The sequence below is a fragment of the Schistocerca serialis genome, chromosome 8, assembly GCF_023864345.2.
Source record: "Schistocerca serialis cubense isolate TAMUIC-IGC-003099 chromosome 8, iqSchSeri2.2, whole genome shotgun sequence".
Classification (NCBI taxonomy): domain Eukaryota; kingdom Metazoa; phylum Arthropoda; class Insecta; order Orthoptera; family Acrididae; genus Schistocerca; species Schistocerca serialis.
In genome coordinates this window covers 57,661,980-57,681,693 of record NC_064645.1, presented here as the reverse complement: position 1 = coordinate 57,681,693, position 19,714 = coordinate 57,661,980, and the positions used below count along the sequence as shown (strand labels likewise).

Sequence of the window (19,714 nt, the reverse complement as noted above, 5' to 3'; positions counted from 1 at the left end):
CAATACAGGAAACGTCCACCCTAATTCCACTTACTCCAATCAACAACTTTCCCCATGGGTGTCAACCAGCTGCAGCAAAGCTGATGTTCAATGCGCAGAGTCCTGGTGCCTCAAGGTGACAGGAATCTACTCCTTGGCATGCATACGGATCTAACAGTTCAGGCACCAGATGGGTGATCTCTCCGTTATTAGGGTACTACTATCAAGAGGATACTTGAAACACTCACCATGTCAGGTTAAATACTGTGTTAGCTTTTTAGTGCAATTGTATGTACACAGTTACTACGCATAAGTGAGCAATATTTAAGTTGTCCTCAACTGACCTGCACTACTGAAAAGTAGATGGTCAAAAGCCTCTTCCTCCCCCCAGAAAAGGTCCAAACATGTACTTTAGCTGAGAAATCTGTGGTTAAGGCAAATCAACAGAGTTTGTGTACACAAAAGACAGAGAAAGTGAGAGAATAGCTGGGCTGACATTGGATTTTCAGCAAGGGCTCAAGGGTAAAAGAAGTGAAGATGGTCAAAGACGAGAGATTATAGAATGAGAAAGGAAAGAAATGCTCTAATGGCTTGAAGCCTTGAACTTGCCGGGATGTACTCATGCAAGTCAGGGAGGGGAGGGAGGGAGGTAAGTACCTTTTTATGTGATGCAATGGAAAGGTAAGGGTGTGTGTTAACAGATGGCTGTAATGTACCAAATGGGACACCAGCAGACAAATGATGTCTTTTGTAAAAATAAGAAAAAGTGTTAAATCCTGATATTCATACCAGTGTGAAGTTCATAATGCATTCAAAGACAACAGTTATACACAATCCCCAAAGTTCACAAGATATTTGCAACAACAGTAAAGATAATTTTGCTGCATATGACATACGGCCAAAATTAAAATACAAACTGATACGAGATGTATCATGGAGTAGCATGGAGAGCTGCATCAAACCAGTCTCAGGACTGAAGACGACAACAACAACAACAAGATGTATATAATCACTGATAACTGACTGTTATCTGAACCAATACTTTAATTATTCACTAATTATAGTAGAACTTTTTCTTGTGACATGGTATTCATTGACTTCAACAACTCAAAACAAAACTATCACCTACTATCCTAGCCCACTATAGATCAGTTTGTTACTACAGCCTCTACTTCTTCTATGACCCATGAATATTTCGCAAACAATACGGAATGAATTCAAAGCCATATAATACATCATCCCTTTTCCAACTCCCACTGGTAACTGTCTATATACTGTCTACAGGAGACTTATACGTTGTCAGTTTGCGCACCATAGAGGGAAAGCATTCTGACTGGGACTGCCCCTAGTTTAGACTTCAGTCTAAAAACAGTCCTAACTGTCTATTTTGTATTGCTATCCAAATCAGGAATCAAGAATTATTGTTTATGTAAGCAAGATTCACTCAATATTCTTACCACAACATAACTCAAAACATATAACGATAGTTTCATTAACATTCTATACTCATTTCTGGTATGACAATGAAGTGACAAAAGCACTGACTCATATTCTGTATCTGCGTTTGAGAAGACATTCTCTCTCTCTCTCTCTCTCTCTCTCTCTCTCTCTCTCTCTCTCTCTCTCTCTCAACATCAAAAATAAAACAAGCAATTATCATTTTTTCTAATACAACAGAATTTCAGTTGTTAAACGGTTAGCACACTGATGCACACTCAAAAGACTGACACTAACCAACAGCCCAATACTTGGTGAGAAAAGTGTAGGGCATATAGGATGGAGAGGGAGGGAGGGAGGGAGGGAGAGGGAGGGAGAGAGAGAGAGAGAGAGAGAGAGAGAGAGAGAGAGAGAGAGAGAGAGAGAGAGGGGGGGGGGGTGGCAAGGGGAGGGATTATTGCTCAGTGAAACACACCCCTTTAACTCAGAAAATAATATAGGGAATATTAGAATGACTACTCAAATACCAGAGTAAGGGAAACAGAAATCCTGAAGGAAGTAAAATGTCATTTCAGCAAACAAAGAAAGTAAACAGAAACAAATATTTAAACTGAATTTCACTGAAATGAGTAAAAACATGTTGAAGCTTCAAAATACTTAAATATTCCACATTAGAAGATGTACAAAAAATAGCAAATGATTTGCAGATTAGCTATCTAACCAAGCACTCCTCCCTCAAAGACTCAGAGCTTTAATCAGAGGTGTCACTAGACATTAACAGGTAAATCTGCAGATGGAGGAAACCTCTCATATGTCTCCAACTGGCTACAAATTAGCGTAGCAATAAAAATACAAAAAGTCCCAATGACAAGCAGTTAGGATTGCACATTTTTTGAATTTCTAAAGCATCGTAGAACAAATGGAAAGAAATGGCTGCAAGGATTCTATAATCTTGTACTACAAATAATTTCATAATGAAGGGATATCTCTTTGTCATTCCTAGAGAGTTGAACTAATATAAAAGTTTTGATGTTTCCAGCAGAGTGAGTCAACCAAAATACTATGACACATCCTTTAGTCTTTCCCTCTCCTTCCCTCTTTCCTGATGAGGCAACAGTTAGTTGCAAAAGCTTGAATTTTGTGTGTATGTTTGTGTGTCTATCGACCTGCCAGCACTTTCGTTTGGTAAATTACATCATCTTTGTTTTTAGATATAAAATACTATGACATTTTGATGAGTCTTACTTCCATTATCTACCAGCAAAGTGAAAAGATAAAACAACATGTCTTTCGACGAACTCATCCAGCTGGAAATACATGAACTTTACATTAGCAAGTGAAAGCCTGTGAACACTCAATACCTAATGACAGACCCACTAGTATTTGGATCATACATAAAAAGGATTACAAAAGCTGTAAGAAAAGAAGCAATGTCTCTGTTAACACTACAGCATGTGTGTATAGCCTTAACACATAGTTATTGAATAAGTACAAGGTGTACAACTTTGTTTCCACCATTTGCCAATAGGTGGCAACAACGGTAAGCAGCAGTCAAAAGAAACAGATCGCAGATGTCGGGGAGTTAGCTTGGACCTCTGTCAACATAACCTCATTCAAACATTAGTCAATTTGTGTCTGCATCATAAAGTTGTTCTTGGTTGAAAATGTCAGTTTACAAGCCTAATTCTCGTCATTTGTGGGAGGTGTTACTGTTTTGTTTCAATATGATCAAAACAGTGGCTGAGACTCATCGAATGCTCTCAAGTACGTATGGTAAGGATGCTAGTAGTGAAAGAACATGTCGTGAGTTGTTTCAACGCTTCAAGAACAGTGGTTTTAACAACGTAGACCGGTATAGTGGTGGAAGAGAGAATGTTTACAAAGATGCAGAGCTGGAGACATTTCTGAGTGAAGTCTTGTGTCAAACTCAAGAAAAATTGGCGCAATTAGTGAGAGTGACACAGCAAGCCATTTCAAAACATCTCAAGGCTATGAGCATGATTCAGAAAGAAGGAACTTGGGTCCCGTGTGAGCTGAAACCAAGAGACGTTTAATGGTGTTTGTGTGTTTGTGAACAGTTGCTTCAGAGGCAAAAATGAAAGGGATTTCTGCATAGCATTGTGACCGGGGACGAAAAATGGGTTCATTACGATAACCATAAATGCAAACAAATCATAGTGATATCCCGGCTATGCTTCCACGTTGACGGCCTAACCGAATATTCATGGCTCCAAGATCGTGCTCTGCATTTGGTGGGACCAGCTCGGCATCATGTACTATGAGGTGTTAAAACCAAGTGAAACAATCACAGGTGCTCGTTATCGAACACAATTAATGCATTTGAGCACACCATTAAAAAACAAACAGCCGCAATACAACGAGAGTCATGATAAAATGATTTTGCAACATGACAATGCTCGACCCCACATTGCAAATGAGGTCAAATCGTACTTGGAAAAGTGAAAATGGTAAGTGCTACCCCATCCACAGTGTTCTCCAGACATTGCTCCCTCTGATTATCACCTGTTTACATCAATGGCGCATGGCCTGGCTGACCAACACTTCCGATCGCACGAAGAAGTCACAGATTGGATGGATTCGTGGATCGCTTCAAAAGATGAACAATTTTTTCGATGTGGGATTCGTACACTGCCCAAAAGATGGGAGAAAGTAATGGCCAGCAATGGAAAATACTTTGACTGACACATGTGTAACCAATTTGTTTCATTAAAGCCTCAAATGTTGGGGGGGAAAAAAAAGCAGAAGATAAGTTGTACACCTTGTATATCCCAGTGCGAAGAGGAGATATTTCTACGTACAACTTTCTTTTTTCTCCTGAAACATAACATGTACAAAAAAGTTATGTAACAATAACAACAACAAAATGGTTATAATGGCTCTGAGCACTATGGGACTTCACTTCTTTGGTCATCAGTCCCCTAGAACTTAGAACTACTTAAGCCTAACTAACCTAAGGACATCACACACACCCATGCCCGAGGCAGGATTCAAACCTGCGACCGTAGCGGTCGCGCAGTTCCAAACTGTAGTGCCTAGAACTGCTCGGCCACTCTGACTGGCCAACAACAACACAACAAATGTCTAAAGTCTGCAACAGGGGTAATGCCAATCAGGGTGCTTCTCCTTCACAGTACATATATTGCTGATCTCGAGCTACCCCCCTCTACAGTACATATATTGCTGATCTAGACCTACCCAAAGGCATTAAACACACTTAAAATATTCTAATTTTAGCTCTCATTTACTCAAATACTTAGTAATCATAATATCAGTGCAATTTAATGAGATACCACCCCCACCTCTACTACTGCATATGAATTCTAAGAGTTTAACTCAGAGCAGGGTTAACAAAACAAACTACTACTACAAATAAATTGTTCACTGTTAAGTGTATGACATATTAAAACTTACTTGTAGTCTTCCATCTAAACTACGAGGTATAGTAACACAGTCACTGGCTTGGCCTGGTGAACTTAGAGCTCTTTCAAGCTCCTCAATGGCTCCTTTCTTTTTTTTTAGTTTCTTCACTAAAGAATCAACTGCTTTCTCTGCCCACTTTTCTTCTTCATCTCCTTGCTTCCAGCCGAGAAGTTTCTTCACAGCAGGACTGGTAAATGAGAATAAGCTATTCAATGATGAAATTGGGCCACCAGCTCCTGATGACTCTGCCTCATCAGTATCCATTTCAATTCCAATTAAATCTATTTCCTCTGAAACAAAAAAAAAGGGGAATATTTTATAAGAATATTTATGTTGGGATCCCAATTGTCACTTAAACTTAGAGATACCCTTTTAGAACTTGTTCCATCTTTCCTCTCTCTTTTTTCGCTCTATTAATTGCTAACACTGGTTGACCATTCAACGAAATTGTACCTTGCACAACAAGGAATCATTAATTACAAACCACTGAAACAAAAGGGAACTCTACAGATTTGTTACCAGACAGTTAAAAGAGGGGCTGAACTGTATACTGCAAGAATGTTAACAACAATACAATACACTATGCTACACATTTTTCCCCCTTTACACAAATATCTTCTTTTCAAACGAAAACTGATGTCAATTAATTTATTATTTCACTAGATAATCTACAAATTTGAGTTTCTAACACATTTCACAATCATATTCATGCAAAACATCAATGAGCCTTCCACACTATACTTCTCTATTATGTGTAGCAAGTGCTCATTAAAAATATGTTAGAAAGCTATCATGTATGTTACTTACAATTTGTTGTGAAAAACTGAGTGGCAAAAGCAAAGAGAGTAAAATGCCACCATGATGGTGCTGCGAGAGAGAGAGAGAGAGAGAGAGAGAGAGAGAGAGAGAGAGAGAGAGAGAGAAGAGGGGAGGGGGGGGGGGGAGAGAGAGAGAGAGAGAGAGAGAGAGGGACATTTAGCCTTGTGTGCCAGATGTCATGCAGTATCATGAAAAGTAATAAAAAGTACTAAGTCTGCTTTGACTAAGAATATAAAGGTTTTCCAGGATGATGGAATAACAACAATATTATGAAAAGGATATAGATGCACACAATAGAGGCGGCACTGAGTCGTAGACTCAGGCCAGAGCCACAGTGGAGATTGTGTGTGTGTGTGTGTGTGTGTGTGTGTGTGTGTGTGTGTGTGTGTGTGTGTGTGTGCGCGTGCGCCAAAAACTTCAATGTTGGCAGTCTTTTCTTTGTGCCCATCTGTGACTCAATACCGCCTGTATGTTATGAGTAGCACTCTATCCTTTCATATCATCATACAATGGAAAATCCAGGATCGAATGTAACAATATTATGAAAAGGGAAGTTGCTACTCACCATATAGCGGAGAAACTCTACCTGCAGTTCGGCATCTCTGCTATATGGTGAGTAGCAAATTTCCTTTTCATAATATCTTAAAGTTATTTTATGTGAGTAAATGTTTAAACACATCCACTATATTTTTGGGCCAAAACTGCTCAGTATATCATATCTAATTTCATTAGTTTATCACTTCTAACAACCATCTAAGCCTCTGGGTATGTCCAAGTTTCAAAAACAAGAGTTTACAACAACTGCTCACACTTCTAAACTTGACCTATTTTCTTTTTTATTTGTTTAGTTCATGTTCCGAAGACCCAGGCAACAAGTGAATTGCAAGGATATGGAACATGTCACCTTGTACAGGGTTCACATGTAACTTACAACAATAAAAGATGCAATGCTATTAACAGAAAACTGTGTTTCACTGCGGAAAAATGAGTAATATATACAGGAAGCACAACAAATAAATAAATGAATACAAAAACTAAATTTTCACCTCTACGATACTGCACAAAATAAGGGTCTAGTGTAGCAGGGGATACAACCCGTCGGCTTTGGACAATGACATCACAAGTGGCCAGAGAGCAGTTTACCATTTTCGCTTTTGCTGTTATGTTTCAGTTTCGTTTTTTTACTGATTGCTTAGTAAAGTGGATCTGTTTATTCTATCTCGTGAGATTTTTTTTTTTTTAAAGCCAAAAAACACTTATCAGCCACTGAAGGGAGCTACAACACTAAGAAGAATCGCTTCTCGATTGGCGACTTGTGACGTCATTGTCCAAAGCCGACGGGTTGTATCCCCTGCTACACTAGTCCCCAAAATAATGTGGGAGTCATGACAGTTCAAAGTTAATATGTGCTTAAGAAGACAAAAGATTAAAATTATGATACAAAACTCTGTTCCCTTAATAGTATCCACTTCCGCCACTGAAGCAACAACACAATCTTTAAAAAGAAAGTGGGCTGATCAATTACATTTGATGTCTACATATGCACCCAAGAGTCCTGTGCTGTCAATTTTCTGTATTGGCTGATCTCTACACTTTGCGTCAATTTCTTCAAGGTTTCGGAAATACGGAAGCGTTCGATCCCGCCCATCTGCTTTGACCCATGATGTCACAAATATGGCGGAAACGACCATAAACAATGATTCCAACATGGCGCATATGATGTTGGTACGTACGCATTAGGAGGACGAAAATACAACAAAAAACAAACACACACACTTTCCACAAAAGGCCTAATGACACTAACGGGACAAGCATGGGAAAATGGGGTGTTTTTGGGTGGGGGCAAACTAAATATAAACAAATTTTAGACACCCACCCACAAAACGACGAAAAAAAACCGAAATCATAAAACTCCCCAAATACCACTAAACACAATATCATCTGGAATCGGACACTTCCCTTGACCTACATAGCTCAACAGCAGTTCCCGATCCCATAAACTAGGATCAAACACTTCCCTTGGCCTATATAGCACAAAAACATCTCCCGATACCAATATCACAAAGCCACACATTGGGATCGAACACTTCCCTTGACCTGCGTACTGTTAATTTTATCCGCCATATCCATTCCTGAGCAAAACCAACAACCAATTAATTTTACTAAAATTACCACACGATCTACAGTGAACAACACTAAATTAACCTTCATACAAAATCGTTAACTCGCTGAAACAAATTCCACTACAAACACAGCCGACACTCGAACAATTCTGGATACTGAGCAAAAGCAAATTGAGCCCATTACACCACACAAACGAAAGCCTTGAACATACCACCAGAGAGCACAACTAACCACAACACGACATCTACAAACACGCCACACTCACAAGCCAAACTCCGCGGCGTCATTACGTCACAGGTCAAAGCAGACGCGTGGGATCGGACACTTCTGTCGACCCAAACCTTGTTTACAGTTTGTTCAAGATTATCATCTGACTATGTGTTAATGAGAATTACAGTGTAATCTGCAAAAATGGTAAATTTATTCTTTGTGTAGGAATGAAGTGAGCCTATAATGAACATCAGAAATAGCAGTGAACCTAAAACAGAGCTTTGTGGCACTCCACACATTAAAGTGCCCTATTCAGATGAGCCATGTTTCCAGATGAACCATTCGGCATTATAATCTGCTTCAGCCCATTCTATGTTGATGCCACAAACTGACAATGCCATATAAATCATAACATTATGACTTTTGCAAAAGATTTTACAGGTTTACACAATTAACAGCTTTCGAGGGACCACAAAAGTTACCTACTTGAGACATATTTTTATTAATGGCCTGTAAAACTTGATGATAAAAGAATATATAGTTTGCTGAGAAAAATACCAGTGCAAAATCCAAATTGACTTTTGCTGAAGATATTAAGGAAGTTGAGATGATCAACAATCATCCTTCTGTGCACGAGTCTCTAACGAATTTTTGAAAAGATAGTTAAACGCGAGATTGAGTGAAGAGTCTGCAACATTAGTTTTAATTTCTGCAACCATTTCAGATTTCTTTACAATACTGTCACCTTGCTTTATTTCTGTGTATGATATATTCTGTTTTTCTGCCAGTTTCCATGCTGATTACATTTAATTTATTTTCCTTTTTTTAGAAATCTCAATTTCAGATTTTATGTGCATTCTATTAGCTTTATTTATTACCTTCTTTAAGGTGCCACAGTAAAGTTTGTAGTGCTGCTGTTTCTTTGGGTCAATACAACTTCTGAGAAAACTGTATGGAATCCCCTTTGTTCTACAGGATTTTTTTTTTTATTCCTGCATTGAGCCACATTTTTCTTGTCAGTGCCTACACTACTGTTTCTATTTTTTGGAGGTGAGGAGCAGGGGTAGCTTCAAAGAAACATATGAATTCACTTAAAAACAACAAAGAGTGTGATAAGTCCTGTTTCACTGAAAACTGGGCTCCGTCTCTCTCTTGCAGGTTGTAGTTGACATTTTTAAGGGTCTCATCATTTATTGCCCAAAAAGATTTCCAAGAATGTGCACAACTTTGCACAGCTTTATGTCAATGAATGTAAGCAATTGATCATCATGTCAGAAAGGCTATTAAAAAACTGGACACATTAACAGTGTTGACTGCTAAATTTATATGACAACTATCAGGCGCCCTAATCGAAAAATCAACTACTATCATCAATAAAAAGACAACTATACGTCCTAAATCTAATTTATTACGGCTATCATTCAGATATCTTGCTGCACTTACAAATCCAATTTTGTATCTCTAATCAAGAAGGAGAAATGCCAGCTATCTTGAATCAGTAAAAAAACACTTGTCCACAGTGAATAATTTGGCCAGATATTACAAGATTCAAGGTAAATAAACTTTGTGTACAGGGCCTTGAAAAATACTGAAATGAACAGTTAGCAGACTTAAATGTTAAACTTATAAAAATAATAAGACTATACAGCAATTTAAGTAGTAGAAAGTGCTAAGGACTTACACTAGCTGTATAATCAACAGTGACACAAAGCTTGTGACTATCATACTGTAAACATATCAACATATTTACAAAGAGTTAAGTAAGAAGGAAAAATCTCTTATTCCTGTGTAGTTTTTTTGCTGTTATTTGTGTCATTTGGATCCACATACAATTGAAAATTGATTCAGGGGATAAGGGCGCGCGCGAAATAGGATGAGCCAGTGGCGGCGAATGTTTCTCATACACCTAAATATATTCCAATGAAATGGAACTTAGAGGCCGAGCCTTCCTAGTCAAATTTACACACCATTGCCGTAACGTCTTAATCATATCCCCCTGCCCCTTTTAAAGGCAGAAGCGCAACGCGTTGGCTACACAAACAAAATGAATTAATGCATTTGGTACACAAGTTTTATCACATTTGTAGGCACATTAGAATAGACAGGGAGCAGTCTAAATGACTGATGCATATTCTAAAATTGCTATCTGCTATACCATTAGATAATTATATTCGACTAAGCATAGTAAACATGAAGCTATCAAACTGATAGCAACAACTTTCTTTTCCTTGAACATAGTCACATGAAAGCTGCGCTTCAATTACTCCCTACCAAACCCCGTAAGAATAAGATGAACATAACTACTGACTGTTAAATACAAATTCCTCTTCGACTTCATAAATATCCATCTTCAAATAGATGAAGCTTTATCTGGTATGATGTACTCACATTTCGTAGCTGTTCAAACCTTGTAGTTTCAATTTTTTAAAAGAAATCACATATTCGAACACTGTATGTTAAAATTGTTTACAAAGTTTACGAATTTGTTTCAAAATATCACTGCTTCTATTTACTGGCGACTCAAAGTCGGAGACAGAACCAACCTGATGTATTCATCCGCCAATGATTAGACATGGCAAAAAAACAAAAACACACATGAAGAAAATTTTAGCTATTTCTCATAAAAGCGTTATTTCTTCTTCGTGAACGTTGTTGGTTCTTGGTCCAGTTGGTAAAAACTCCCGTGTGGTAGGCCACAGAAACCTGCAGCCTCTTCCGATTTTGACAAACGTTCGATTTTAGGTCATTTTCACGTGACGTCATAGCTCTGTTCTGTGAAAACAGAGAACATGTACTTCTGTAATAGCAGTGTACCTTTGTCATCAACACTAAGTCATTAGTCGTTCCGACAAACAGATTCAGTTACTTTTCGGCTTTCGGTACCCACGTATGGAAAGAGAACAAATGTGTGCGTTGCAAGATTAATAGAAAGCAACAAATACCGAAAATCTCTTCGTATGACATAAAGTAGCTTACTGCTAGCAAGCAATGCTATCAGTACGTGTCAGTATGCACATAAACTTGTATTTAAAATCAGCAGTTGTGTTAAGTAATATAAAATGCAGGGACAAAATTTAGTCAATTGTTCTTCAACTAGGCGAAAAAGAGACAACTTTATGTTTAAGCAGTCGCATAGTGTGTAAAGCAGCTGAAAACTTTTAGAGACAAAAGTGATAGAAAATACTTGGACTTGCATCTTATAATTCTTGTTTACACAACCGCTGCAAGGACACGTCAGAAAGAATGACTAAGACGTAAGCCCCCAGATCGAAAACCGCCATCATGCGAGTACTTTTTAACACAGTGCCTACATACCCACACGTGCATAATACTTTACAAATGCATTTCTGATGCTTTAGTTCGTTATATGTTCGGTTAAATTTGTAACCAGCAAGACCGTGCTACTATGGTAATTCCATTATGCACAAAGAAAGCAGTTTTAGCAAGTTCTGGCAGTACAACAGAAACTGAAATGTGTTACACATGTTACAATACATATTGCGTTTCTTTGTGGTTGAACGTGATATATACATATTAGGCCCATAGGTCACTTTTAAAATGAGTGCCCCATTCATCATCCTGCAACACCACAATTTGTCCAGTATTTAACTTTTTTATACTGAAACTCCTTTAATCACCCAAGCAATTAATTTCAGTGGCTTAAAATTCCTTTTATACTCAATCTTATGTTAATTTGAAACGGTCTTCTTATTTTTGAAGTTTTATAGGCTCTTGGATAAACAAAATAAACCCAATACCAACATTACCACCATTAACCATTTGACATCTACTGCTGAATAAAAGCCTGCTCAAGGCTTTTCCATGCATCATGATCTAAAACTATATCAAGAATTTTTATTGGCTATTGAGAATTTTACAATGAAATAGGCTCAGTCTTTGGAGTACAGTATTTACATAGTAATAAACTACTGTCAATAAACTATAGTACACACATTAAGGACAGCAATAATAAAACACACTATGGTACAGAAAAATTTCTAAGAGCTGGTGTCAATAAGCTATAGTATAACAAAGAAGGGCTGTGGTATAAACCCTGTGCATAACAAGTGGATAGAGTATACAGGACATAATTATACAAGACATAACCACAGTACATTATAATACAATAAACTATAGTAAAATTTGTTAGATGGTAATTTTCTCCTTAGGCATCTCAATAAATTCTTTAATATGGTAAAATGGGTGATCTGATAGATAGTTGTACCACTTAATTTTAAAACGCTTTAGATCCATAGACCAAACATAAAATGATAATTCATTGAAAATGTTAAGTGGGTTCACTTTGTGAAAATTTGCATTTCTTACTAAACTGTTCCTTGGTATATCTAAATCAGCCTTACACTTATTGGGAGTCCTTTCTCTGTATATGTCTCCACTGCAGGTTGTCCCCCCCCCCCCCCCCTCCCTTTCCCCAGAAGGAGATTAACTCTGTTCAATTTTGTGCATTTAAGATATGACGTAAATGTTCTTTCTCTTCTTTTTACCCAATTTACAGTTATATACAAAGTTCCAATCTTCACTACCTAGTCTGTCAATAAACACTCTTATGTACTCTTCCTTTTGCGACCTTTCTGTAAGGACGTTCTAAGTTGTAGAAACACGATGAATGGGAACACCACTAAGCTGCAAAAGGAGTGGAAAATGGAAGATGTGGTGCAGAAGTTAGATACATGTTGAGGATGATAAACAGCAAGCTACACAAGATGGTTGTCTTCATCCTAACATTCAGTTTACACATTCTTGCAGAGTACATCAAAGGCGGATCTATTTGGATGAAGCAAAGCAATGCAACCAACAGTTTGAGGGTGCTGCGAGACGTGGGTTTATGGAGTATTTTTAATATTTTGAAAGATAAATGGTGACTTGAAAGCAGCCATAAAAAAGTTCCATTTCCAACTCTGTTAAAAATGTACATAATATTGACTTTTAAACCATTTTTGTGAAAGAAAAACTCCCTAAGAGCTATGGGTGGGGGGGGAGGATGGAGGGAGGGTGGCAGCGGACCCCTGCCCCCTTGCCCCTGCATATGGACACCCTTGGAGTGAAGGTAAGGGTTTATATACCCTACCAAATGCAGAGCTATAAATGCCAAAGATACAGTCACACCACATTAGGATGTAACAACAAGGCAACACACAGAGAAGATGCACACAAATCAGTCATTGTTGTTGATGCTAATTTCTGTATAAAATGCTCTGGTGAGCACACTGCTTTGAGCCAGAACTGATTGACCTTTTTAGGAGAAAAGGAAACTCAATAAATTGAAGTGGCAAAAATTTTTTTGTACAGTGGCACAGACTTGTGTATGTATCATTCACAAAGTTAGGCACAAAAAGTACTTCAACCTTTCTCAAACATCCCGCAGCACTACAAAAAAAGTCAAAACTCATGGCAAAAAGAAACTAGGTATGAAACAATCAGCTAGGAGGAAATCAGTTTTAAACAGTGAAGATTTCTCCCTAAAGAAACTGGAAATATGTGTAGGTGAAGTGACAGGGTGTCCTGTTATTCGTCTCATATCCAACCTGTGTTGCCAAAAAAGAAGAGAGAGAGCAAACAAAAATTGTTTTTGATTAATGACCCCTACACTGCAGTAGAATGTCAACAGTGTCAGAAAACATAGAGGAAGTAAAATTTCTAAGACAGAATAGGCCCTTGTGCCTATGTATATAGGAGACTCATTTCAACCATTGGTATATTTTGTGGTTAAAGGCTATGCCATACACACAAATTACTTACAGAATGATGGAAAAACTGGTAGGCTGACCTTGGAGAAGATCAGTTTGGGTTCCAAAGAAATGTACCAAATGTAAGACAATGTTGGCCCTACAACTGAGAAGATAGGTGGAAGAAAAGCAAACTCATATTTATGGCATTTGTTGATTTACAGTCAAACTTTTGACAATGCAGACTGGACTACACTCTTTGAAATTTTGAGAATGAAAGGTTATTTACAACTCGTACGTAAGTTGGACTGCAGCTATAAAAGCCAAAGGACATGAAAAGAAGCCAGTATTTGAGAAGTGAGTGAGACAAGATTTTAGCTTATCACAATGTTATTCAGTATGTAGATTGAGCAAACTGATTCTGTCAGATGCAGCTAAGGGCTTGGAAGAGCAGTTGAACAAAATGGACTGAGTCTTGAAAACATATTATGAGGTAGACATCAATAAAAATTAAACAAAGACAATGGAATTTAGTCAAAATATATCAGGAGGAAGTCTGTTCTGAAGATATTTGTTTGGAGTGTAGTCATGCATGGAAGTGAAACACGTATGATAAGCAATTCAGACAAGAAAAGTGTAGAAGCTTCTGAAGTGTGGTACTGTAGAAGAATATTGAAAAGATTCATGGGACAGCTTAACTAAAATAAGGGACTGGACAGTAAAACTCATCCTGGGGCATAAAGGAACTGTAGATTCAGAGTATAGGGATGTGGTTGGAGGTAATGGGGCAAAAATTGCATAGTAAGACCAAGAGTTGAATACACTAAGCAGGTTCAAATGGATGCCAGTTGTGTAGAGATTAAAAGACTTGAACAGGATAGACTAACATGGAGAGCCATAACAAACCAGTCTTCAGGCTGAAGACTGCAACAATTACAAGTGAAGACTAAATTGTGCAATTAATAGCTGTGTGTTCATGCTATCTCGTACTTTATGTACATATGAATAGTGAGGCCATGGAGGACACCATCCATTTCTCCTCCTCAGAGGTTTCAATGTATCTCGTGTGCAGGAGGTCTCCACAGATCCTTGTCCTAGGTGTTTTGTAGGGATCAGTTTCCTCTCATTGAACGATGTCTGGTTCTGCAGTACAAAGAAAACTATATCCGCGCAGCTGACGTGACTCTTTGCTTTCCCACCCTACCTGACCCTGTCCTTTTGGAAAGTAGCAGAGGACTTGCACTGCAACAATGAACTTCCCCTTTGAATCCCATTCCAGATGCATCAGCACCTGCCATCAGGACATCTGAATGAATGCGTAACAGAACCAGCTTGATGGATTGTTGATGTCTCTATCCTAAAAATGTCTTTTAAACCTGGTAGATGGTGATTGGTGATTTAGATGGTGGTGTATGGAGTACCACAGGCAACTGGTACCATGAAATTTTCATTACAATCCATTTACTGACAACCTTGCAGCATTTTGCATTGCTCTGCCAGAACCTCAGCGCATTATCATAGAAAGCAAGACGCAGTCGTAGCATGAACATTTCTCACCATCAGCATAGGTGTGATAGTTCTCAGTCCAGTTACAAATTTCATCTAAAAAGGTGTGGGAGTATACTATAAGTACCAATCCAAAAAGTAAATTATGTTTTACAATGGCAACATATGACAACAATTTTCTGATCACTAAATGAAAAGCTGTACCCCAGATAAAGGCAAAATATTTCCAAAAAATAATATCCAAGGCCAATTGAGATACCCTAGTCCAACAAAGATAGATATTAGTAGAGAGGGTACAGTGGGATGTTAGCTTCAATAATACCAGAAGTTCTGTAGGAGAAGTTTGGGTATGCACTAACTGTGTTGTTCAATACAGTGTGATGGCTAGACAAAGTGCAGCACGTCATGTTCTGTATTTGAATAATGACTGCAAGAACTACCTCTTCATGTTTTTCAATCGAGTCTGATCTGAGGAACAATACCCCAAGTCCTGGAGAGAAGGAATCTACATCTACATCTAGATTAGATTAGATTAGATTTACTTTCATTCCAATTGATCCGTAGTGAGGAGGTCCTCCAGGATGTGGAACATGTCAGAAAAACAACAATACATGACAAATATTTAAACTAAAACAAATAAGCTAATGTACCATTCCACAGGTCCCAAGTGGAATGATCGTCATTTTTTAATGAACACTAAGAGTCATTTTACAAATACTATTGCACTGAATTTAAAATAAAATATACTGTGCAAACCACCGTGAAGTGCACCACAGAGGATACACCCCATTCTACCAGTTATTAGGGTTTCTTCCTGTTCCATTCACATATAGAGCATGAGAAAAACGGTTGTTTAAATGCGCCTGTGTGTGCAGTAATTATTCTAATCTTAACCCCACAATTGCTTTGTGAGTGATGTGTAGGGGGTTGTAGTATATTCTTAGAGTCATCATTAAAACCAGTCTTGAAACTTTATTAGTAGACTTTCTCAGGATAGTTTACATCTGTCTTCAAAAGTCTACCAGTTCAGTTCCCTCAGTATCTCTGTGAGACTCTCCCATGTATTAAACAAACCTGTGACCATTCATGCTGCCCTTCTCTGTATATGTTCAATATCCCCTGTTAGGTCTATTTAGTATGAGTCCCACATGCTTGAGCAATATCCTAGAACTGGTTGTGTGTGTGATTTGTAAGAGATCTCCTTTGTAGACTGATTCACTTCCCCAGTATTCTACCAATAACCTGAAGTCTACCACCTGCTTTACCCACAACTGAGCCTATGTGATCACTCCATTTCACATTCCTACAAAGTGATTCATCCTGATATTTGTATGAGCTGACCAGTTCTGACAGTGACTCATTGATATTAAAGTCATGATACATTATGTTTTATTGTTTTGTGAAGTGCACAGATTCACATTTTTGAACATTTGAGGTAAGTTCCCAATCTTTGCACCATTTTGAAATCTTATCAAGATCTGACTAAATAGTTATGCAGCTTCTTTCAGAAAGTACTTCATTATAAACAACTGCATCATCTGCAAAAAAGTCTGAGGTTACCATTAATATCATCTGCAAGGTTATTACAAGGGTCCCAACACACTTCCCTGGGATGCACCTGTAATAACTTCTATATCTGATGATGGATATCAATCCAAGCTAATTTGCTGTGTCCTCCATACCAAAAAGTCCTCAGTCCAGTCACAGATTTCACCTAATAACCCATATGATCATGCCTTTGACAATAAGATTAAGTGTGGTACTGTGTCAAATGCTTTTCAGAAATGAAGAAATACTGCATCCACCCAACTGCTTTGAGCCAATGCTTTCATTAGGTCATGTGAGAAAAATGTGAGTCGGATTTCACATGGTCGATGTTTTTGGAATCTATGCTGGTTGACATGGAGGAGGTCATTCTGTTCAAGATACCTCATTATGTTTGAGCTCAAAATGTGTTCTAAGATTCTACAAGTAATGGATGTCAATTTAGACAGCAGTGTTGTGGACCACTTCTATTGCCCTTATTGTAGGCGGGTGTGACCTGCACTTTTTTCCAAGAACAGGGCCTGGGTTTCTTGTTTGAAGGATCAACGAAAGATTATAGTTGGAAGTGGGGCTAACTCAGCCACAAATTCAGTATATAATCTGATAGGGATTCCATTGGGCCCTGAATCTTTGTACAGTTTTTACAATTTCAGCTGTTTCTCAACACTAATACTTATTTCACTCGACTTTTCTGTGGTACAGGGATTAAACCGGAGCAATTCTCCTGGGTTTTCCTATGTAAATGAATATTTTAAAACAGAGATAAGCATTTCAGCTTTTGCTTTGCTACCCTCAATTTCAGTTCTTGTCTCATTCGCTAGGGCCTAGACACTGCCTTTGGTACCACTAACAGCCTTATGTATGACCAGAATTTCTTTGGGTTTTGTGAAAAACTGTGTGACAATATTCTGCTACAGTAGTCGTTGAAGACATCATGCATTGCTCTCTTAACAGCCAAACAAGTTTCATTCAGCATCTCTCTATCTATAGACCTATGCTGTGTTTTACATCTGTTATGCAGTAATATGTATTTCTTTAGAAGTTTCTTTACAATGACTGTGTACAATGGAGGATCCCTCCCATTATGAACTGTCCTACTTGGTATGTACCCATCCAGTGCATGGTCAGTTATTCTTTTAGTAATATTTAATCATAAACCTCATTGTGAAACATGAGGAACAACCAACCCATGTGTGGCAGTGTAGCATTTACCAGTCATATAGTGAGGACAGTAGAACAAATGATGAACAGCCATTGAATATAAGTCTCAAATTCAGAAATTTCTCAATCTCCTTCAATGTGGTTTCCGTAGGTACCACTTTTAACTCAGTTCTCTTGGAATCACTAGTGATTGCGGTTTCGCCTTTGGAACAGTTTACACAAAAGCAATGTCAGATTGTTGTATAACATAATCCTCTAGAAAATGACTTACATATCTGAGCATGCCATGGTTCACAACTGAAAAGTACTGCACTCTACAAAACAATTAAAAATCTACCTATGTTTCACCTAGCACCTATCTATGCACATCCTGTGAGATGAGCATATGAAATTGCGTGGGCTGAGCTCGGAGGGAAGTGATGTGAGAAACTTGCAGTAGCAATGCCCAGTTGTACATTGCAGTTTTTTTCCAGCTTTGGAGTAAATGAACTGCGTTAAAGGAGTAGCATTATGCCACATGTGGATGTGTTACACAGTTACAGAAAGAGAAAGGGAATCCTATAACAAGTCATATAGGCAATTTTCACAAATTTGTTAATAAATAAAGAGAAAATATGGAGAAGGCAATACAAGATATTGCACAAGTAGTGCTAGAGCTGACACTGAAAAGATGGAAGACTGAAAATATTTATAAAAATATAAATGTCATAACAAAGGACAAATCAAAATGTGATGCTACAGAAGATTACTGAAGATTGGCAGGCAGATTATGGCACAATCTGACTAAAAGGAGCTGAAGATGGACTGATGGGGTTAAAGGGACCAAACTATGAGGCAACTGGTCCTCTCAATCCTTTGTTTGTCAAGCTGGGAATAGTCCCTAGAGACAAAGGACACAAGAGACAATGCCCAATGAACTCTATTGTATCTGAGAATCAAGAAAACCAAAAGAGAGAAGGAAGTAGAAGTGAGGTTGGGGTAAAATAGTGAAGGTGAGAGGGTTGTCCAGCCCAGAATGCAGATGGAGGCCCCTCCCAGGCATGTAATGTGACCAGAGACACACCCTATATATCTGACCGGTACATCCACACTCTCCATTACCACAGGAAAACTAGATGCATGGCAAGATCAAATCACAGTTAAGAGAACAATGACTATGAAACTGTCAACCAACGAAATATGTAAAAGGATTAGAACGTTTAAGGAGGTGGGAGGGCAGGACCCAGGCTGGGCCAATGAGCAAGGGCAGCCATGTGTCTCTTGGGTCAGAGCAGACAACAAGACACCCCTCCAATTCCTCAAGTGGCCAATGCGCCCTACATCAAATAGAGGAGTAAAAACCATTTTCATTGGTAAAATGTAAAACCAAATCAGCTGCTATGACATTGTCCACTTGCAACAGAGGAGGCATGTCAGCAAGCTTAAGGTTTTGCTGTAAGGTGACCAAATTAGGACACTCCAGTAGGGTGTGTCCCACCATGAGACAAGTACCACACCAACAGTGGAGTGGATCCTCATGTCACATAAGAGAATGCAGCTGTATGTCAGAAAAGTGGCCAGTGTGAAGCTGACACAGGACAGTAGATTCCCTACAAGAAGCATGAAGGAAAGACTGCCACATGGCCTTGGTCTCCTTTATGGTTTGCAGTGTATTTGGAGAAACCAGGGCACACCAACCTGCCTTAACCTCCAACAGTTGTTGGATTAGAGTCAACTGATTGTCTTGTTCTGGTACCCACATCTCCAAAGTTGGCATTCTGGTAGCCACCTTGGTCAATCGTCAGCATATTCGTTCCCTGGGATCC

General features: G+C 38.5%; 1 protein-coding gene across 3 annotated transcripts in view; it reads right to left on the bottom strand.

The window, feature by feature from the left end:
* The window catches only part of LOC126416088 (protein mothers against dpp), a 145,449-nt gene extending 134,703 nt beyond the window's left edge, over positions 1-10,746 (bottom strand). Inside the window, exons 1-2 of one of the 3 annotated variants that reach the window (XM_050083580.1) lie at positions 10,554-10,746; positions 4,849-5,147 (exon numbers count right to left, since the gene is read on the bottom strand). In XM_050083580.1, coding sequence (XP_049939537.1) covers positions 4,849-5,147; positions 10,554-10,584 — 330 coding nt within the window. In that variant the 5' untranslated portion in view covers positions 10,585-10,746. The other 2 variants (XM_050083581.1, XM_050083582.1) reach the window with 2 other exon arrangements.
* Between the last annotated feature and the right edge of the window lie 8,968 nt (positions 10,747-19,714).